Source organism: Choristoneura fumiferana, chromosome 19 (assembly GCF_025370935.1).
Source record: "Choristoneura fumiferana chromosome 19, NRCan_CFum_1, whole genome shotgun sequence".
Taxonomy (NCBI): Eukaryota; Metazoa; Arthropoda; class Insecta; order Lepidoptera; family Tortricidae; genus Choristoneura; species Choristoneura fumiferana.
The window spans coordinates 1,784,819-1,804,886 of NC_133490.1; the positions used below are offsets into that span (position 1 = coordinate 1,784,819).

At 37.4% G+C, this 20,068-nt stretch overlaps 2 protein-coding genes across 2 annotated transcripts in view; one reads left to right on the forward strand and one right to left on the reverse strand.

The window, feature by feature from the left end:
- Positions 1 to 20,068, forward strand: part of LOC141438690 (uncharacterized) — a 78,815-nt gene that overhangs the window by 13,782 nt on the left and 44,965 nt on the right. The window lies entirely within an intron of this gene.
- LOC141438725 (uncharacterized) lies at positions 1,377 to 2,188 on the reverse strand. Its single transcript, XM_074102650.1, has one exon. It carries the CDS (start codon positions 2,140 to 2,142, stop codon positions 1,774 to 1,776), a length of 369 nt encoding a protein of 122 aa, XP_073958751.1. The 5' UTR covers positions 2,143 to 2,188; the 3' UTR covers positions 1,377 to 1,773.

Genomic DNA, 20,068 nt, shown 5'->3' on the forward strand with positions numbered 1-20,068 from the left:
CAGAACCAGAGGGCTTGGGCCATAGTTCCCACGCGGGCCCAGTGCGGATTGGGAACTACTTGTAACTAATTAGAGACTTGCAAACATCCGTAATTAGTTTTTTATTTGTATCTTTTATGTCATTTGTGTGTCTTTTATGCATTTTTGTGTATCTATTATTTTTTGTATAATTTGAATTTTACTGCGCATTGGTGTACTGCAATTCTGTATTTTTTTTATTGACAAATAAATAATCTACTCGTATCTATATACCTACTTTATAGATGGTCGCAATCGTCAAGGTGTTTTACACTATCTTTACTTTACTGAATCCAACGTACATTATAGGATATTTTACTTCATTTTTTTATCTTTAAATATGTCCAGGAATACTCTCTCAAAATCCCTCGGTTTACCGAGGGGCACCCCATATAAAATCCAAAGACCTGACTGACTGATATTGATATGATGATGTCCTCCATGTCGTGTCCGACAAAGGCGAACCTTTAGGCTTGTTTATTATGTGCCCGAATATGGCTGGCAAAGCCAAACATTGATATATCAACGCACAGACTCAACCAATGAAGCTAAAGACTTGAAATTTGGCACACATATACCTTTAGTGTCATAGCTAGGGAATAAACGGGATTAAATGTTCAAAAAGTTATGAAATAGTGGTAAAATTGGTTTTGAGCATAAAGAAATTATTGTCCTATAGTTACCTGTATGAACTTGTTAATGATGAACGATAATGAAATATATAACCGCGTTTTTACAGGCCTTCACTTGGTAGAAAATATTAAGACCCTATAAGGGTTGAAAACGAAATTAGTACACACACAAATGGTACATATTTATGGGACCTTAATGTTACTATTCTGTCTGTCACAAAACTGTATCTTTCAAATCGGATTCTATGTAGACAGACTCGTAATCTATATACTTATGTATTACTAAAAAAATAATAGTTCGAAGAAAAATTGTTTTTCTTTTACGTTTCTGCTTGTTTTTATACTGGTTGGCTGGTTTTAACAAACATGTTTAAATTGGAAGTTGATACAAAACGCGCAGGTAAACAAAATTGTGCTATTGTTTATGATTAAAAACCTGATGGTCTGGTTTGTAATAATATGCTAACATTTAACCTGCAATTATTATTTAAATTACACTTGTTTGTCTGTAGACGCTAAATAACGTTTGTCGAGTAGGACTAGAACAAACACAAATGGTAATAAACAGTCAATTTTTTATTATTAAACTATAGTTAAGTTTTATTTACGATTTTATTCTTAATAACTTATATGTGTCTTCTTAGTTCAAAAGAGAAATAAACTATGTATACTTACTGAGTTTCAAAAGAAAGTAAACATGTTGGATTTTCATTAAATACAATGAAATAAGTGGAAAAATATATTTTATTAAACACATTAAATGCATGCCTCTTCGCCAACTTAAATTAATTAAACTAATTAAAGCTTTCGAATTAAAACTATTTAAAAGTAAACATTAATTAATAAAGAAATAATACTTTCATTACTTTTGTTTCACTGGTTCTCATGTAAACGACAAATAAACCCCACTTTAAAACTCGATCTGAACTAAAAAATTAAAAACCTAATCAAATTCACGAAAAAATACAAAAATCACATTTTTACAGCCATTTTAACACTGTCACTGGCGATGACAAAAGAGTTGCACTCCTCCCATTAAGTACTTCTTCTCTTGACATTTCCATTTTTTAATTTACTACAACAGTTTTCTTGCCTTTTCACTTTGAAGTCTGCGATTTTGAAATTACAAAAGTTGGTGTTGCGGCATGCAAATCGGTCCGATTCTCGAGTAACCCTTGGGGCAGTTCCTCCTAGACAGTCTCGGTGTGGCCTTGATAGGTCTGTCAGCAACATCTTCCTTGATAATCCTCCTCTTCCTTCTAAAGTTCTCTTTGCAGTCACAGGCTAGCATACCAGTAATCACGTTTGGAGGAACGACTGGGTACTTCTCTTCTTCAGGGATGTCTTTTGCAGCTAGTTCATTCAGAAAGTCAGTGATGTCTGTTGATTCCTTGAGGGATTGTTCGATTTGATCATCACTGCAGTCGCATGCCTTTTGAGCGAAGACAGCGACTAAGTTCAGAGCGACAAATAAAGCGATTTTGGAATACATGTTTCCGATGCGAGCGTCTTGATTTGAATGGATGTGCCGGTAGCTAAGCGATTTATATATAGGTACCCGATGTTTGAGTCAGTCGTGACTCAGTATGGTTCTAATTATTCTACTTGTTTGTTTGATTATATTTTATGAGTTGTTTTTCTTGAGTTGATATGTGCGTTGACATTTGATAAGGGGTTGTCTTTTAGTCTGGGAAAACAAGTTCATGCTTTTGGAATGCGTGAGGATTTGTTAGTTGTTTTCTTTGATAAAATATAAATAAACAGGTAACGAATAGTTTTTTTTAGGCTGGCAATAGCTGGCAAAGTTATATATGAACATATAAAAATATATTTAGGCGAAATTAAAAATGCCTCTTTTTCAAAAATATTTAAAAAATACCTAGTTGTTTAATTTATTATTGGTACAAAAACAAACTTTGTCAATCTTATAAACTTAGCTTACCTTGGAGCACCTATTCTGCACTTAAAACTGTGACTGAACAACTCAGTTAAGTATATTTTTTTTTATTCGATTGGATGGCAAAAGTATCATTACTTTTAACCTTTAAACATTAAACGTGTTACCCCAAAATCTTAGACGGCCCTTGGACACGTTATCACGTATCGCTTCATAGAAAACTGTTAAATGTTTAATAAGTTTTTGTGGTACAGTGACCAGCATTAATATCCGCCACGTTCTTCCGGCCCTAGAAATAGAGACGTATCAGATATTTATGCACGCTTGTTATGTCAGATATTGGTGTTGGTGACTGTACAGCCATTAGTTTTTGAAATGTCTGATTAGCTTCTTCCCTGGACAAGTCATACATGTTTCATAAAAATATTTTAAGAGACTCAGGGGTAAAGTGACCATTTATTTTTTGATTCAGAACGGGACAATAGTTTATTTAGGTCAATTAACAGGTAGTCAATAAAAAAAAGCACTTTTAACGTCATTTATTTAGAAAAAGTTAAGTTCATAAGAATTTTAATATAAATTAAAAAAATATATTCAAAATATTTACTTAAATTTCAATATTATTATACAGAGGAACAAATATGCTTTAACACAGCTGGTGATGCTTTTATGTAAGAATGAACGGCTTGGTACGTTTTTTTTATGTTCACCTTAGTTAACATCGCCTTTAGAACTGAAATTTCGCGCGATTTTTGAAAACGGGTCAATTTTGCGTCCCGGTTTTCATTTTGGGGACACCGGGACTCGTAATCAAAAAAAGGGACAGTCCCGTTCAAAACGGGACGTCTGGTCACGTTACTCAGGGGCCACTTCGTTTAGTAAAGCATTCGATGGAGACAGTACTTCAAGTCCTGACATTAAGTTCACATCCAAGTCAAAGCTGGCAGCTTCCTCAGAGAAAGAATTAGCTTAGCTATTAAAAGACAGATCGCTGCCAGCATTTTCGGAACCATGCCTAAGGGGTCTGGCTTGAATAATTGGTTTTTCACTTGTCATGCTGTTAAAGTTGGTATTTATGCAGGATCTAGGCGACATAACATATGGGATACCTCAAGTGCCAGTAATTCCACCTGCTGTCTTACTCTCCACGCCGAAACACAACAGTGCAAGCACTGCTGCTTCACGGCAGGATTAGCGAGCAAGATGGTGGTAGCAATCCGGGCGGACCTTGCACAAGGTCCTACAACCTGCACAGAATTTCAGTGCATTTCAGTCAATTCATGACCACGGTTGCTGCAACGTGGTCGAAACGTCAGAGACAATAAATAAAACATGAAGTTAAAGATAGCTACTTTTGGGACAGTGATCAGCACTTGGATCAGAGCCTGTTTCACCACTATTTGATATATTTTGTTGTTGTTTCTTTAAAAAAATATGGCTCTGTCCATCGGAGGACAATTTTGCCAGTGTCTAGTAGGTTTTGCCGTTGTACCTACGGTAAAAAAATTATAGAAAACGAAATATGAGAGGTAATGGTGGATGAACCTGATGCATGAAGTTAAAGATAGCTACTTTTGGGACAGTGATCAGCACTTGGATCAGAGCCTGTTTCACTACTATTTGATATATTTTATTTGACAGATAAATGTGATGCCGTCTCCGTCTATTCGGACAAACATACAGAGACGGCATCACAGATATTATTCACATAAAATTAATCAATTAATGGTGAAACAGGGAGTAAATCTAATGTAATTAACCACGAACTGTTTTCATCAGCATTATTATTATTATCATTAGAATGAAAGGCCTGGGGCGAAGTTCCCACACGAGCCCATTGCGGATCGGGAACTTGGGTTAAATATTGTTGTTGAGGTTAAAATTACTATTATCTTACCAAATATTACGTCATTCCTGTGGTTTCAAAATAGCTAAATCAATCGACGAGAGTTTCCTTCCTTTTGTATGACGTTGCCGATCAAAATGGCGGAATAACCCACTAGAGAACAATAACAAATGCTCCTAACGGAATTTTCAGAAGCTAGGTAAATTCCCAAGTGTTTTTGGTCGTTGAACGTAATTTATACTATTTAATATGTGTATGTTAATATGTTTGAACCCACGACCCCCTGTTTGAGAGGCGATAGGTCAAATCACTAGGCCACCACGGCTTTGATATCTAATATACAAGGAAAATTATAACGGTAAAGATTGCTTGAGAATTATTAGTAGTTTAATGGGCTGTTTCACCATCCATTGATTAGCGTTAACCGACGGTTAAATGTGATGCCGTCTCCGTCTATTCGAATTAAACAAATAGAGACGGCATCACACCTAACCCGCCAGTTAACACTAATCAATGGATGGTGAAACAGCCCCTAAGAGTAAAAGCAGCCTAAGGTATAAAATATACCTAAACTTGGAAGACTCCGTACACAATACGAAATCCTTAGAAAAATATTAGTGGATTTTTTCGTAATGGCTACGGAACCCATCTTGGTCGTGTCCGACACGCTCTTGGCCGTTTTTTTTAAACCGTTTTTAAGTAAAAAGACTCGTCAAGATTGTTTGTACCTTTTTTCTAGTTAATGCTAAAAAAAAGAATTACTAATAGCGAAAAGTACCTATGCGAACTTTGGTGCTCCCACTTCAAACATATTCAAATAGATGTCTCTCTCTCTCTCTCTCTCTCTCTCTCTCTCTCTCTAGTAATAAGTCTTGCGGTTAGCTAGAAACTTGAACTATCCATAGTCCTAATTCGTCGGCTTTCATATAAATAAATAAAGCTACTGAACCCAACGTGTCTGAGTTACTCTCACTTAGCCGGTCTATACTCCAATTTCTCAGAAATCCTTCCACCAAATAATATCAATGAAATATAATTTGTAATCATTTGTAATCATAGTAAATATACCCCCTACTAGTGTAATGTTGGTTGATAGGAATATGAAAATAACAGATATACGTGGATGATTATCTTTTGAATTGGGTTAAGGACCTTTCAGAGATTACCCTATCTACGGCAAGTGATGAGAAGGCATAGCATTATAATTTATTTATATTTAGGAAGCCGTGGTGGCATAGTGGTTTGACCTATCGCCTCTCAAGCAGAGGGTCGTGGGTTCAAACCCCGGCTCGCACCTCTGTTTTTCGAAATTCATGTGCGGAGTTACATTTGAAATTTACCACGAGCTCTGCGGTGAAGGAAAACATCGTGAGGGGAAACCTGCACAAACCTGCGAAGCAATTCAATGGTGTATGTGAAGTTCCCAATCCGCACTGGGCCCGCGTGGGTGCTATGGCCCAAGCCCTCTTGTTCTGCGAGGAGGCCTGTGCCCAGCAGTGGGACGTATATAGGCTGGATGATGAATATTTAGGAACACAACACAACATACAACAATATGTGGTAAGGACGTAGATTAGCTGGGACGTCACGGCCTCTCGTGTTCCAAAAGCGCTGATCGCTTATTCCGCCATGGCACCATCAATGACCTGGTCCGCCGCTCGCTTGCCACCGTCTCTGTGCCCGCAATCCTTGAACCTGTGGGCATGGCCAGAGACGAGGCAAGCGCCCCGACGGGGCTACTCTGGTGCCATGGAAGCTGGGTAGGGCTCTGGTGTGGGACGCAACGTGTGTCGACATTCAGGCAACCCGCTCACAAGCCGGGGCTGCAGCTGACCAGGCCCAAGTTCTCAAGCGCCGCAAATACTCTTCTCTTTTAAAGGACTATGAGTTTGCGGCGCTCGCAGTGGAGACAATGGGTCCCTGGTCGGCTGACATGAGGGCCTTCATGGGGGCCTTGTCGTCCTGGCTGATAGAGACCTCAGGAGACCCCAGAGCTGGCGCTTACCTCTCCCAGCGAATTTCTCTGACTGTACAGAGAGGTAATGCCGCCAGTGTGCTGGGGTCTATGCCGCAGGAGGGCCTCTTAGATGGTGCTTTCTTTTTATAGTTAGGTATATTTATGAAGTTTTTATTTATTTAGTTTCCTCTCAGGCATAGCATACCTGGAATATTATATGTAATATATATGTAAGCGCGCGGCCTGTAGCAAATTTTATCATGGGAGCCTTGATTTGCTTCAGGTTTATGGATTTTTTATAAAACATAGTTCATAGTAGCGTATCTAGGTTATCGCGCGGTGGCGCCCTCTAACGGAATAAAAGGTATCCTATGTTGATCCTTGGGGTTCAAACTATCTCTATACCTATATTGAAATTGTTATTATTATTACATAACATAACCTTACCAACGAAAAGTTGGAAAACCGCCGACTTTGTCACTTCGAAGTTCAATATCTCAAAAAGGGCTGAACCGATTTTATGAAACATGTCTAAGAACCATCGCTAAAAAACCTGATTTCAAATAAATAAAAATTCAAATCGGTCCACCCGTTAAAGAGCTACCGGCCCACAGACAGACACCAAGACAGACAGACACACATAGCGGTCAAACTTATAACACCCCTCTTTTTGCGTTGGGGTTAAAAACAACTGACTATTGGTCAGTTATAACGCCAACTTGATGAAAGCCGCCTTCTTGGGACGATGTATGTCATTATTTCTGTTGAATGTTAGCTTACTCGGCATTATTGTTCGAATTTGAAATTTTCCTGTAACGCACTAATTTCGAGGAAAGTAGCACAGTTTGGCTCCGTTTACACCAGAGACGTGCGATGAGCGTTGCGGGGGATGTGTTTTCAATGAACCAATAGAAACGCTTCATTTACCTCGCCTCGCTCCGCTCAGATGTTTCCACCAGAGATGTGCTGTGCGAGGACAGGTTAATAAATAACCGAACCTTACCAGCAAAAAGTTGGAAAACCCCCGACTTTGTCACTTCAAAGTTCAATATCTCAAAAATAGCTAAACCGATTTTGATGAAACATGTCTAAGAACCATCGCTAGAAAACCAGCTTTCAAATGGATCCGCATTCAAATCGGTCTACCCGTTTAAGAGCTACGGTGCCGCAGACAGACAGACAGACAGACAGACAGAGAGACACACAGAGCGGTCAAACTTATAACACCCCTCTTTTTGCGTCTGGGGATAAAAAACAATTATTACCATAATGCGGAGTAAGCTAATATTAAACAGAAATAATGACTCATCGCCTTATGCTCTCATCCTCACATCTCGTTGAAACGCGGACTTAAGAGAAGTCTCTTCGTTCCATTCTCCATACAAACGTAGTCCCGGTCTCATTTGAAAACTAGGCAACAGCAATAGATGAATTTTTTGGACTAGACTAAATGTGTAATATCAGAATTATACAGGAGCTCAAAAGTCGATAAAAAAAAAGATGTCAACTTTGCACGAGAATTACAGACTAATAGAGCATTTTTACAAAAATCCAAATAACCACAGGCATAGAAAATATAATGAATATCTTGATTGTAAAATATCATTGATTTCTGTGCTATACTTTTCGTATAATATGATGACAACGAAACCCAAAATTCAACCGCCCAAATCTTGAAAAGCCTACAGCTATCTCTATACGGACGTCGTTGCGGAAGGCATGGGGGGGACGGCTGCGAGCGCTTATGTCACGAGCGATAAAGACAGCAATATCGCGGCCACGCGGCCGGCAGGGAAACTTCTCTTAACTATCATAGCTAGCTTCTCGCTTATCGCCGGCGGTAGGACAAGTGCCTAGCTAAATAATCGTGTCGTAAAACATCATAAACTGTCGCAGTAGGCCACCGTTATAATAGAATCGAATGGTCTTTATTACTGTATCATCATAATGACCCGGCCCGTTTATATTACAGCTACAATTGAACGACAATGCTTGTTAAAATGTAATTTGTTAGGGTTCCGGAAAATGGCAAAAACGGAACCCTTATAGTTTCGTCAAGTCCGTCTGTCGGTCACAGGCATTTTACTCGAAAACTACAAGATGTAAATCAATGAAATTTGGTGTACAGATGTCTTGTAAAAGCCGCTATTTAGTTTTGTAGTTAAATTACAAAAATATATATTTATAGGGGGGGCACTCCATACCTAAACGTAACAGAAATTGAAAAAAAAAAAATTTTTTTAACTCGCATCAACAATTGGCACGTTTTTGAAAAGATATTAAAGTTTCTCAAAAAAAAAAAATATTAAGTGAAGATTTCCGGAAATAATCGCTCCTAAAGTAGCAAAAGTTGTGTCCCCCCTGTTCTCTCGGGAATTGTGCATTTTCCTGGATAAACGTAGCCAATGTGACTCTCTGGCCCATAAACTATCTCTGTGCCAAAAATCACGTCGATCCGTCGCTCCGTTTCGACGTCAAAGGCGGACAAACATACAAACACACAAACATACAAACCACGAACTTCATATACTTAAACAATATCATGTCTGTGATACAAACACACACACTGTCGCAGTTATAATATAAGTAAGGATTCCCACGCGATCGGAATAAAATCTTTAAATTTCAACCGTTAGGATTAGTCTTGTGGCACAGTTAATGAAAACTATGGTGTGATTTTTCGGTATCCCATGGCAATTTTGTAAAAAAAGATAACCTTACCAACAAAAAGTAGAAAACCCGCGACTTCGTCACTTTAAAGTTTAACATCTCAAAAACGGCTGAACCGATTTTGATGAAACATATCTAGGAACCATTGCTAGAAAACCTGCTTTCAATAAAAACAACCCGCATTCAAATCGGTCCACCTGTTTAAGAGCTACGATGCCACAGACAGACACACAGACATATCATGGTCAGATCTTATGGTATTCATGTGCGAAGTGTCGGGAAAAGTATAGTAGATTACAACAGTGAGAACCCCAAATCATTTCATATGAAGTTACGCAACAGTAATATTGATCCATAAGATTAAATGGATATACACACATATTATAAAGACACATATAGCCTGTAGAAAAATCTTAGACGCCCAACCTCGCTTACAATAATTAGTTTAACAGAGTTGCCACCCCAACCTCCCCTCACCCACACACGCGCGCCCCCGTGTGTGTATACGGCGAGCATGTGTGCGAACTAACTATCGGCAAAAATTTCCGGGAAAATGGGGGGAAATGGGCAATTGGTATTAAGACTGAGTTTTATACTTGTATTAGGTAGTTTTCGGTTTATTCGTTTGTAATGAAACGGATTTCTTAATTATGTTTGTTTTTATAATTAAATGAAATGTTTTGTGATTGTCTAATGTTTTTAAACTCTGAATTATACCGGATGGGCCGGGTATAAAGAAAGAAAGAAAAAATATTTATTCGTGACATTTACAAAGCAGAGAAAATAGAAACACGGAAATCGAGACAAATTATGTTTTTTTGTGTTTTGTTGTGTTGTTGTTGTTGTTTTTTGTTAGTGTATAATATTTTTCTAATCAAATAATTATTGCCCTTATGTCGTTATTAATTAAATGTGAAGTTTTGGATTTTTTTAATGTTTTAAATCACGCTAAAACGACTGGAATTTGGATGAAATTTATCACACAGATTATACCGCAAACTGCATTGTTCTCGTAGGATAGCAATGGCTCATAACAATAAAACAATACTGTGCTTGACGTCTATCCTATCGCAGAGCTAGGTCGAGACTTAAAACTTGAGAGAAATATACCGGGTGTGGCCTGTAATACGAGCAAATAATTAAAACATAGATCATACTCGTCAAACTGAACAACATTAGTTCAGCGATTAAAATAATAGTTTTAAATATTAAATAATAAATATCACGGGACAATTCACACCAATTGACCTAGTCCCAAAGTAAGCTTAGCAAAGTTGTGTTATGGGTACTAAGCAACGGATAAATATAATTATATAGATAGATACATACTTAAATACATAGTAAACACCCAAGACCCGAGAACAAACATTCGTAGTTTTCATACAAATATCTGCCCCGACACGGGAAACGAACCCGGGACCTCAAGCTTCGTAGTCAGGTTCTCTAACCACTAGGCCATCTGGGCGTCTAGAAACTATATTCGAAGAAGGAATGTAAAGCAAAATGCTTGATGTTTGTAGCGTGACAGGCGACGTCAGTTGTGCTCTAGGATGACGTACATTGATAGCAGTATTTAATTTGTATGGAAAGGGAAAATTCTAAGACTCCATTATTTTTTAAAATCGCTGAACTAATGTTGTTTAGTTTGATGAGGACGATCTATGTTTGAATTTTTTTGCTCGTATTACAGGCCACACCTGGTATAAATCTTGAATATCATAAATATGCATTGATAAGTAATTTTTCGAAATTCATGTGCGGAATTACATTAGAAATTTACCACAAGCTATGCGGTGAAGGAAAACATCGTGAGGAAACCTGCACAAACCTGCGAAGCGATTCAATGGTGCGTGCGAAGTTCCCAATCCGCACTGGGCCCGCGTGGGAACTATGGCCCAAGCCCTCTTGTTCTGAGATGAGGCCTGTGCCCAGCAGTGGGACGTATATAGGCTGGGATGATGAGGATGAAGTAATTTTTCGAAATTCTCATTGGAAAGTAAGAAATTAGCGACAGATGGCCGTTGGGTTCCGAAAAGGCCGAAGATTTCGGATCGGGCGCAGCGTGAGACATCCACCAACGAGATGGACGGATGATCTGGTTGAAGCCACGGGTTCACGGTGGATGCAGGCCGCTTCAAACCGAAGCAACTAGAGGTCTATGGGGGAGGCCTATGTCCAACAGTGGACGTCCTAAGGCTGAGATGATGATGATGAAGGAACTAGCAGATTTTTATAAGCCTTGCGAATAAGCCAGTAAACAATAAAATATACACAATATATAATATAAATTGTGACGTTATTCACTATCAGTTCATATCCATCATGCTAGCGCAATATGAACCTTATATTTACAAAAATAAGGATCAGGGTTTTGAGGACGTTTGTTTAAGGAAAACCGCCACTGTTCTTGTACAGTCAACTCAACACATATTCTGCGGCCCTAGCTACAACCTTCGCTTGTAGTGTCGCATTTACACTCGCGCGCGAATATGGAGACGAGTCGCGATCGCGAGGTATGAACGAGCACTTGCTACTAGTCTCGGCCGTGGAACAGGGGTAATACTACGAAATTCGAAAATCGAAGTTCATAACGTACCGTAAACTGCTTCAACTTTGCCCTCTGGCCCCAACATTGCCTGATTCGATTTAGAGTTGATAACTAGCACCCTTCTAGGTTTTTAAACTTATATCCCCCCGTAATAATAATTCCCGTGTAGATAAAAGTTTAAAACCTATAAGAGTACTAAGTTATTGACTCTAAATCGAATAAGCCAATGTTGGAGCCAGAGGGCAAAGTTAAAGAAGTTTACGGTACCGTCTCTCTCACTCTCGTATTAAATGATATTAGCGTCAGCGGGACGGCACGACACGAGATTCGATTTTCGAATTTCGTAGTAGCCCCTCAGCTGCCGCTCAACGGTCCCTCTATTTTTTGTTACTTGCTCCTTGATTTTGCCCTGTTTTATGTTTCCCAATTTCCATTTCACTAAGTGATGGTGTTATTATAAAAAATATTATGAAAATAAATTTAGCTTATGAAATTGAAAGTTTTCTTAGCTTTACTAAAAATGTTTCAAGATTGTGGTATTATACCTAGGTATAGAATATATTTCAGATAGTCTTGGGTTACATTCAGAGTAGTTGGGTACCGAGATTTTTACATTTTAGGTGGTACAAGCGTAATATATTTTTCTCTGCATCGAATATGATTCTGTCTTTCTCTCTAAAGATACTGCGCTATCGCTTCAGGGGCTTGTAAACAGAAACTTGTTTTCTATCGAGTGCTATGCGTGGCACGAGGCAGAGTGAAGCGAGAGTGTAAATGCAGTAAAATTTGTTTACTAGATGGACCGAAGTCTCATTGTGGCAGGGTTGTATTACAATTGAATGGGTTGTGTATGACGTGGATTACGCGCGTCAGGAAATTTACTCACGTTTGTTAATTCTTTAATTAGTTATCTGGAGGTTGTGGTTTTATTATAAACGTTCTAGGAATTTCTGAGGCATTTTAGTTTTTTTTTATTAAATTGAAAGAGACGTTCGATTTTTTTGTCAGTTTTTCTTTCAATATTGTGAGCAAAATATATATTTATAAATAATATGTTCATATCACACTTGCTGGCAAGCAGCACCCTAACAGGCAGATAAACTTACATGCCATACTGTTAATAAAAGCTTACAGCCCAAGGGCTGTAATGACTTTTTTTTACTTTGTGGCACCACAGTTCCTGACATGGTACAGGTTCAAGTTCAAGCAAAAAGGTTACTTATCTCAACTCGAAACAAAACTCTTGCTTTATCATCAACGACTGGGATAGATATATGTTATTGAACCATTGTGTGAATGAAATAGTAATAGCGAACGAATTTTCGTCAACGGTGTTGTTGCTAAGCGACGTAACGTCTATGCGTTGCTTAGCAACAACACCGCTGTCATACGAAATGTCTCGTCAAAGATGGCGTAAACATAACAAGACTGTTTGATTCGCGCTGTCATCGTTCATACACCAATACCTCTCATATTTCGTTTTTTAGATTTTTTTTACTGTACAACGGCAAAACCTACTAAACACTGGGAAAAATGTCCTCCAATGGAAAAGAACAAAACAAAACAAATTAGATTAGGTTAGATTTAATTTTGTTATACTAACGAGAGGAAAGATACCATGGATTTTGTGCTTTTAACCCCCGACGCAAAAAAGAGGGGTGTTATAAGTTTGACGCCAATGTCTGTCTGTGGCATCGTAGCTCGTAAACGAATAGACCGATTTCGATACGGTTTTTTTACGTGTAAGCGAATTTCTTTGTCGTAGTTCGTAGAAGTTTGAAAAAATTGGTTCAGCAGTTTTAGAGATAAACTTGGAAATGACAATGTCGGGAGTTTGTCAGCTCTTTGAAGTTGGTTAGGTTATGACAGTGTTTTTCAACCTTTTTCATGGCAAAATATTTCGCACCTACCCGTTTTTTTCATGTGTTTTATACCGCATTTACTTAATAAGTATGTTTAAACTTTTTTTTACTGAAGTAGGTAGTGTTCCTAGTACCTAATAGAGGCTTCGCTACCTCCCAGGGGGTCGCGACCCACAGGCTGAAAAATACTGGGTTATGATCATGAATTTCGAAAAACTCAGATGTGTGCCTGGATTTTAACTTACGATTCTCTGCTAGAGGCCATAGGTCATACCATTAGGTCACCACGAGACCCCTTTGCTTATCAAGTGCAAAATAGGACACTAAGCCACCTCATCGCCAGACGTCACCTAGGATGAATACACTGCTCAAAAGATCAAGGGATCATACACTTATAATTTTCCCGATATAGATGTTTTCAATATGAGCTTGCAACAATATGCTACTGCTTTGAAGAGCAGGGCAATGTTAGCAATGGAACCGCTGTCGATAAGTCTCTTTATTAATTCTTTTGAATTAGTACAAGTGTATTTAATCTTTAATATCTTTGTTCATGTGCCTCAATACAATAAGATGATGTTGTGCTTGTAAATTTAGTTTTTTTTTTGTCTTGCCTGAGCAGCATGTTATGTTTCTTGTTAATAGTGAAACTGTTGTAGCTACTGTAATATTTTTATGTGTTTTATACTTTGTATTATTTCAAGCTGTTTGTTTTCCTAAAATAAATAAATAAATAACTATTATGTATGATTCATACGTAACAGTTATAAGTAGGTACCTACATTATATAAATATAAGGGATCGTGCTAAACCTTAAGAATATTATAAATAGGAGAGAGGAAAGTGAACTATTGTAAATTCTGATCCGCATTGGCGATCCCTTACTTAGTGAATCTAATTGTAGACCTGTTAGAAAAAATAAAATCGCTGAGTTTCTTGCCAGTTTGTCAATAGAGCTTTTCCGAACTGGTAGATTTTTTTGGGCATTCAAAAGTGCTTGTTATAGCCTATTCTGACTTAGAATAAATTTCAATGAAACTAACTCAACCGTTTACCGTTTGGGGCAAAAAGTTCACGAATGGAGACCGCGGATCGGCAAGCGCAGCGTAGGGCGTCCACCAAGGTGGATGGATGAACTGGGTAAAGCCGCGGTTCGCGGTGGATGCAGACCGCTTCCAACTAAAGCAACTGGTCTATGGGGGAGACCTATGTCCAACAGCGGACGTCCTACGGCTGAGATGATGATGATGAATGAGGGTTGTCACAGAGGCGACATATCGTTAATAGGCGTTAGTATCATAGTAAATGAGGACAAATAAGCTCACTTCGAACAAAAGTAAATCACGCGGCTTAAATTTGTGCGCGCCGTTTGGCGCCGGTACGCACGCAACCGCCGCACGCACACACTGATAATTTAAGGAGGATTAAGTTTCTGTAGTCTTGCGCTCGCTTCGCGAGATGATCACCTTTTACGTTCGCGTACTCGTACTTACGTATTTTGTGTATTAGGTATAGTTGTAAATTAGTAGTATATAAATAAGTGTAGTGTATCTAATAGTTTTGTGCAAGGACACATAAAATAATAATAGATAGGTACCTACCTACCTATAAAAAATATAGTTATAGTGTTATGTGTAGGTAAACATGAGTAGTATGTAAACAGTCCTCATCAACATTCCGGCAAATTTATAAATAATATTTTTAAATTTAGAATAATAATAATATAACGGCATAAAATATGTCTGCTTACTCTAGAGACAGACATTAGACAATTTCAAGTTAACTTTCGTACTACAATTATTTGCCGGTAGGTAATTAATCTAAAATAGACGTCGGCAACCCTAAGCGTCCGCGCCGGAGTAGGCAGTTAAGTCTCCTAAAGGGTCGGAGTGAACTTACTTGTCCTCTTTTACTATGTTAGTAAAGTGAGGTCCGTTTGAGTTGCTTGCGATTGGCTCATTTACTTATTTAACCGATCACGATACTAGCGCCATCTAGAGATATTTCGCCTCTGTCAAACCCCCCATTCAACCCTGCGAAATGTATTTTATTCCGTGAATGCCACCTACATCTTAAAGTTACCTAAAATGTTGACTAAGCATTGCTTCTCAAATCGGCCCATTGAAATGCATCACACCACAAAACTCGGTCATATTGAAGTTAATCTAAATACGTCATTCTTAAGGAAACCACAAACAAAAACATGTTCTCAATAGCTAATATAAATTGTCATAATACAAAGACGTTCTGTCTCAAAAAGGCAAGCAAAGTTAAACTTTATGTGGCGAGAATTAGATGCAGTTTTGATCAAACCTCTGTTTTAGAGGACATTTTAAAATTCTATGGCTTATGTATTACGTGAAAGGAGAATGAGTGTATAATGTTGTATGTTTCAATGCGACATATCACGTATCACAGTGATTCATAGAAACGGTTTTGTGAAATTTTTGGGTTTAGAAATGACTGTTCAGAAAGTTTCCAAGCTACCTAAATTATAAAAGTAACATATTAATAATATTTCCAAATATGTTATATCACGGTAAATCCGCCCGGTTTTAATTTATGAGTAAAATACGGGTTAAAAATTACGTGGCATTATGTCCTTGAAACTTAATAGCTACCATTTTAACAGTAACATCAAAATAGTATGAAATAAAAAATATCCGAGTGTTAAAAAAAAAGTCTAGTCCCTAGTCTAGAACTCTGTGGAAATTTAACTGGTCACAATTCAGATGGGTCCCGACTATGGAACTTTACAGAGTTGAACAATAGACTTATTTTTAGGGTTCCGTAGCCAAAATGGCAACGTCAAACTTATAACACCCCTCTTTTTACCTTAGGGGAAAAATAGCCCGACTGACGGTCACTTAAACAAAAGTCCATGGTCCTCTTACTGTTAATTTCAAACACCTTCGTTATTTAAATAACCTCATAAAGTGGGCCTGCGTAGCCAGGATCAGGGATCCGTACATATTCATGAACCACCATAAAATAAACCATCGATATTCAAGAAGGTGCTGTTTTATTATCTGGGTGGTCCGGATTCGTCAGCGTTGAATTAGTAGGTATAACGTTTCCCGCACGATCCACATCAGGCGCTTTCAACCTTTTAGTTTTTACCCCCGACGCAAAAAGAGGGATGTTAACAGTTTGACCGCTATGTGTGTCTGTGTGTGTCTGTCTGTCTGTGGCACCGTAGTTCTTAAAGGGGTGGACCGATGAACCGATGAATGCGGTTTTTTATTTGATACTTAAGTAGCAGGTTTTCTAGCGATGGTGTTCTAAGAGAATCGAATAGTATAAAGCCTGGCTGCCGGTAACACACTGTATATAAATGTCAGATACATATTTGATTATTATAAACAAGGTGTTAATGAAATAACTGAAAACCTTAGACACCCCAAAATATTTTTCCATTTTAAGTTAGTTGATTTCATTTATTTTTGAATATCTTCATTATTTTAAATGATATTCGTATGTTTTGCTAAGTCAGTAATTCTACTTCATTTCTAACTCTACTCATAATATGAATTTGTCAGTTGTGTTTTGAGAAGAAAATCACACATTGATAGCAAAACGTTCAGTATTAAATTATCCAAATAGTATGCAACCTCGCTAAAAAAACATATAATTGGCGCCTGTTGCAGTCGTTACTTTTAGACTGGGCACATTAAAAAAAGGATTTAAAAACACAAACACAACCTGATTTAAAACATAGTGTAATCGAATCTACTCTCGATTCTGAGCAAACTACTTTCTGATTTTCAGTTATTTAATTAACACCTTGTATATGCTTTATGTTTATTTTATACTTAACTTTTATGAACTTGTTCTTTCTAATGCTAAAATAAACGAATGGAGTCTAAAAGCTATGATGTGACATTAAATTATAGGTATAATTTATTGTAACGGATAACTCGTCTTTAATCGATTTTAGCTCGAGTTAAGCTGTGACAGACGAATATGTCGAAGCTATAATAGATTCTTGTTGGCTATGGAAGCCTAAACATTTATTTTTTAAGAAAACAAAAGCGCGAGATTCAGAATCAAGATTTCAAGATCCAATCCAATTCCAGCGTCAGACTGATTATACCCATACCCTAGTCACCTAACACCTTCGCTCTAAGTAAAATCAACATTAATTCAAATAAGCAATTTTTTTTTGCATATAATTATATCACCGCGTTAGTAAAATTTTATAAAAAATAATCTTTAATAATTCTGTAAAAATCAGGCGAAATTGCTATAAGCCTATTTACTTCATAATTTACTCGTTTTATTTATGTTCTTTGTAACACATGTAAAATCCATTTATTTGTTTTAAAGTAACTTAAAAAAAGGCTTCATATTTTATAAAGTAAAAATTAAAAAATAATTACGGTAGTGGCATGAAAGGCAAGTATAGTTAGGGTTTAGGTATGTCTTTTTAACGTGCCTTGAGACTTTTTCTACTTATTTTTGCTGCTCATGTTATATCGGTTTAACAAAATACGTAATTTCCAATCTACTCGTATTGTTGGATTTGAAATTATTTTTAATTTCCTGTTAGATATATTAGTGGATTCAGCTTGCGGGTCTTAAACTGAATTATTTAAACATATTTTGACAATAAATTTACTGATAACATTTTTGCTCAAAAAAATCACCTACTTATTTTAGGATACAATTTTTTTTACCATCTTCCGAAATCTATTTTGCCTAATTCCAAAATATAGGTTCTTGAAATAAAAGCCGTACTTATACAAAACATATCCAAATATCGAATTATTTTCAAAAAAACTGTAGAATGACCAGGCTACCAGTAAATTTTCTCATTTGCCCTCAAAATACAACTTACAGCCTCAGTAATTACGAAAAAGAGAAACGATTCGTTCGATAAATAGGGATTTACTTAATAGCCCCTCCTTCAGCATATTCTTACCACACATTATTGATTTCCCTCCCCACGATAACCAGCGTTGTCGCGAAATTATCGAAATCCAACAAAAGCATCGCAAACGAAACTCACAAGAAAACTAATAACTGGACTTACACCCTTACCCACACACGCGCGGCACCCCCTAACGCACACACGCACAAACTCTAATTATATACGTCTACGAAAGAAAATAAAGATCGGGGAAAAATTTTACAAGAAACAAGTGTAGGGAAGAGGGGGGCGCTGACCGCTCCGTCATTAAGCCCCCAGGGGGGGTGGGGGCTAGTTCTCCCTCAGATGTTTAATAATATGAAGAATTGGAGATAATTTGCGCGGAAACTAAATAAGAAACGCCGGACGAAAACTAAAAGGTCGGCGAGCGAGAGGGATGCGCTGTCTCTTTCGGCGTGGTGTCCCTGGGGCGCGGACACTTCAAAAGAAGGCAATAATAGTGTAACTAGATTACGATGAATATTACGCGATGTAGACTTACAGTTATGCAAAAAACAGGCAGTTTAGTTTTAACTTGTATTGGACCTGCGTTAAGGTCTCTACCCAGACTCCCAGTACACTGTATCATGTCTACCCACTACAACATAACATGCCATGACCTTAAAAGAAACGTGTCAGGAACGTAATGTCAAGCGCATACATGACAGTATACACACTCATCTATGTATGACACGAGACGGCGACGGTTGGTTAGGAAACTTGCTAGTGGGCAATGGGCATAGGCACATACTTTAAAAAAAAAACAAAGACTTTGACTTGCCTATATAACACGTTTCTGTTACGGCCATAGTAAGATACGGTGTGATGGGTATTCAATAGTAATGTGAACGTTTGTGAAGGTGTTTGAATGTTTGTTACTAAATCATGATACCTAGATATTTTCCTAGCAGGAACGAAATGTTGTAGAGTTTGACCAAATAAAAACATCGACAGTCCCTGTTATCGATAAGTACCACTGCAACGACATAGAGGTTATACAAAGACAAATATAAAAATACTTCTTTAATGAATAACGTCTATGAATATAAAAAGTTTGATTACTTCTTTACGTTGGTAATAAGTAGAGGAATTAAATGATACAGGTGTTTGTCTTTATTATTTATTTATACTAAAAAAGACAATACACCTTGAAAGAGTCATTTAGGCTGCACTATATAAACAACTATTCATTGCAAATTATAAAAATAAATTGTAAAGGATTAAAAGTGTACGGATTACGTTCAATTTGTACAAGATGGTGGCACGCAGTGTCTAGTAGGTAGTCGATATAAGTCTGTGATTGTAACAGGACTGTCGATGTTTTTATTTCGTTACTCTTACAACATTTCGTTCGTGCTAGGAAAATATCTAGGTATAAACCGCTGAACTGATTTAGATGAAATTCGGTATACAGATAGTTTGAATTACGAGCAAAATTAAATAAGCGATAATTGAATATTGTCTAAATCAAGTCATAACTTAATGTATGTAGCCCACAAACAAATGATTTTGGATAGAACACATATTTACAATTCGTCATATTTCTGAGTGTACCTAAGTAATGTGTGTAAGTGGTCGTTTTTTTTCGGCATAGGTACATCTGTAAATTTTACCATAGGACAGGTTCCATTTTCGACGATATCCAGAATGGTCAATTTTCCTTTTGATGTACTTATTTCAAATTTTGTTTATTTTCTGCTTTGACGTATGCTTTCGAGTTGTCCATTTT

What these genes read in the sequence shown, in the direction of transcription:
- LOC141438725 (XM_074102650.1), bottom strand. Translation starts at nt 2,142, where the DNA reads ATGTATTCCAAAATCGCTTTATTTGTCGCTCTGAACTTAGTCGCTGTC.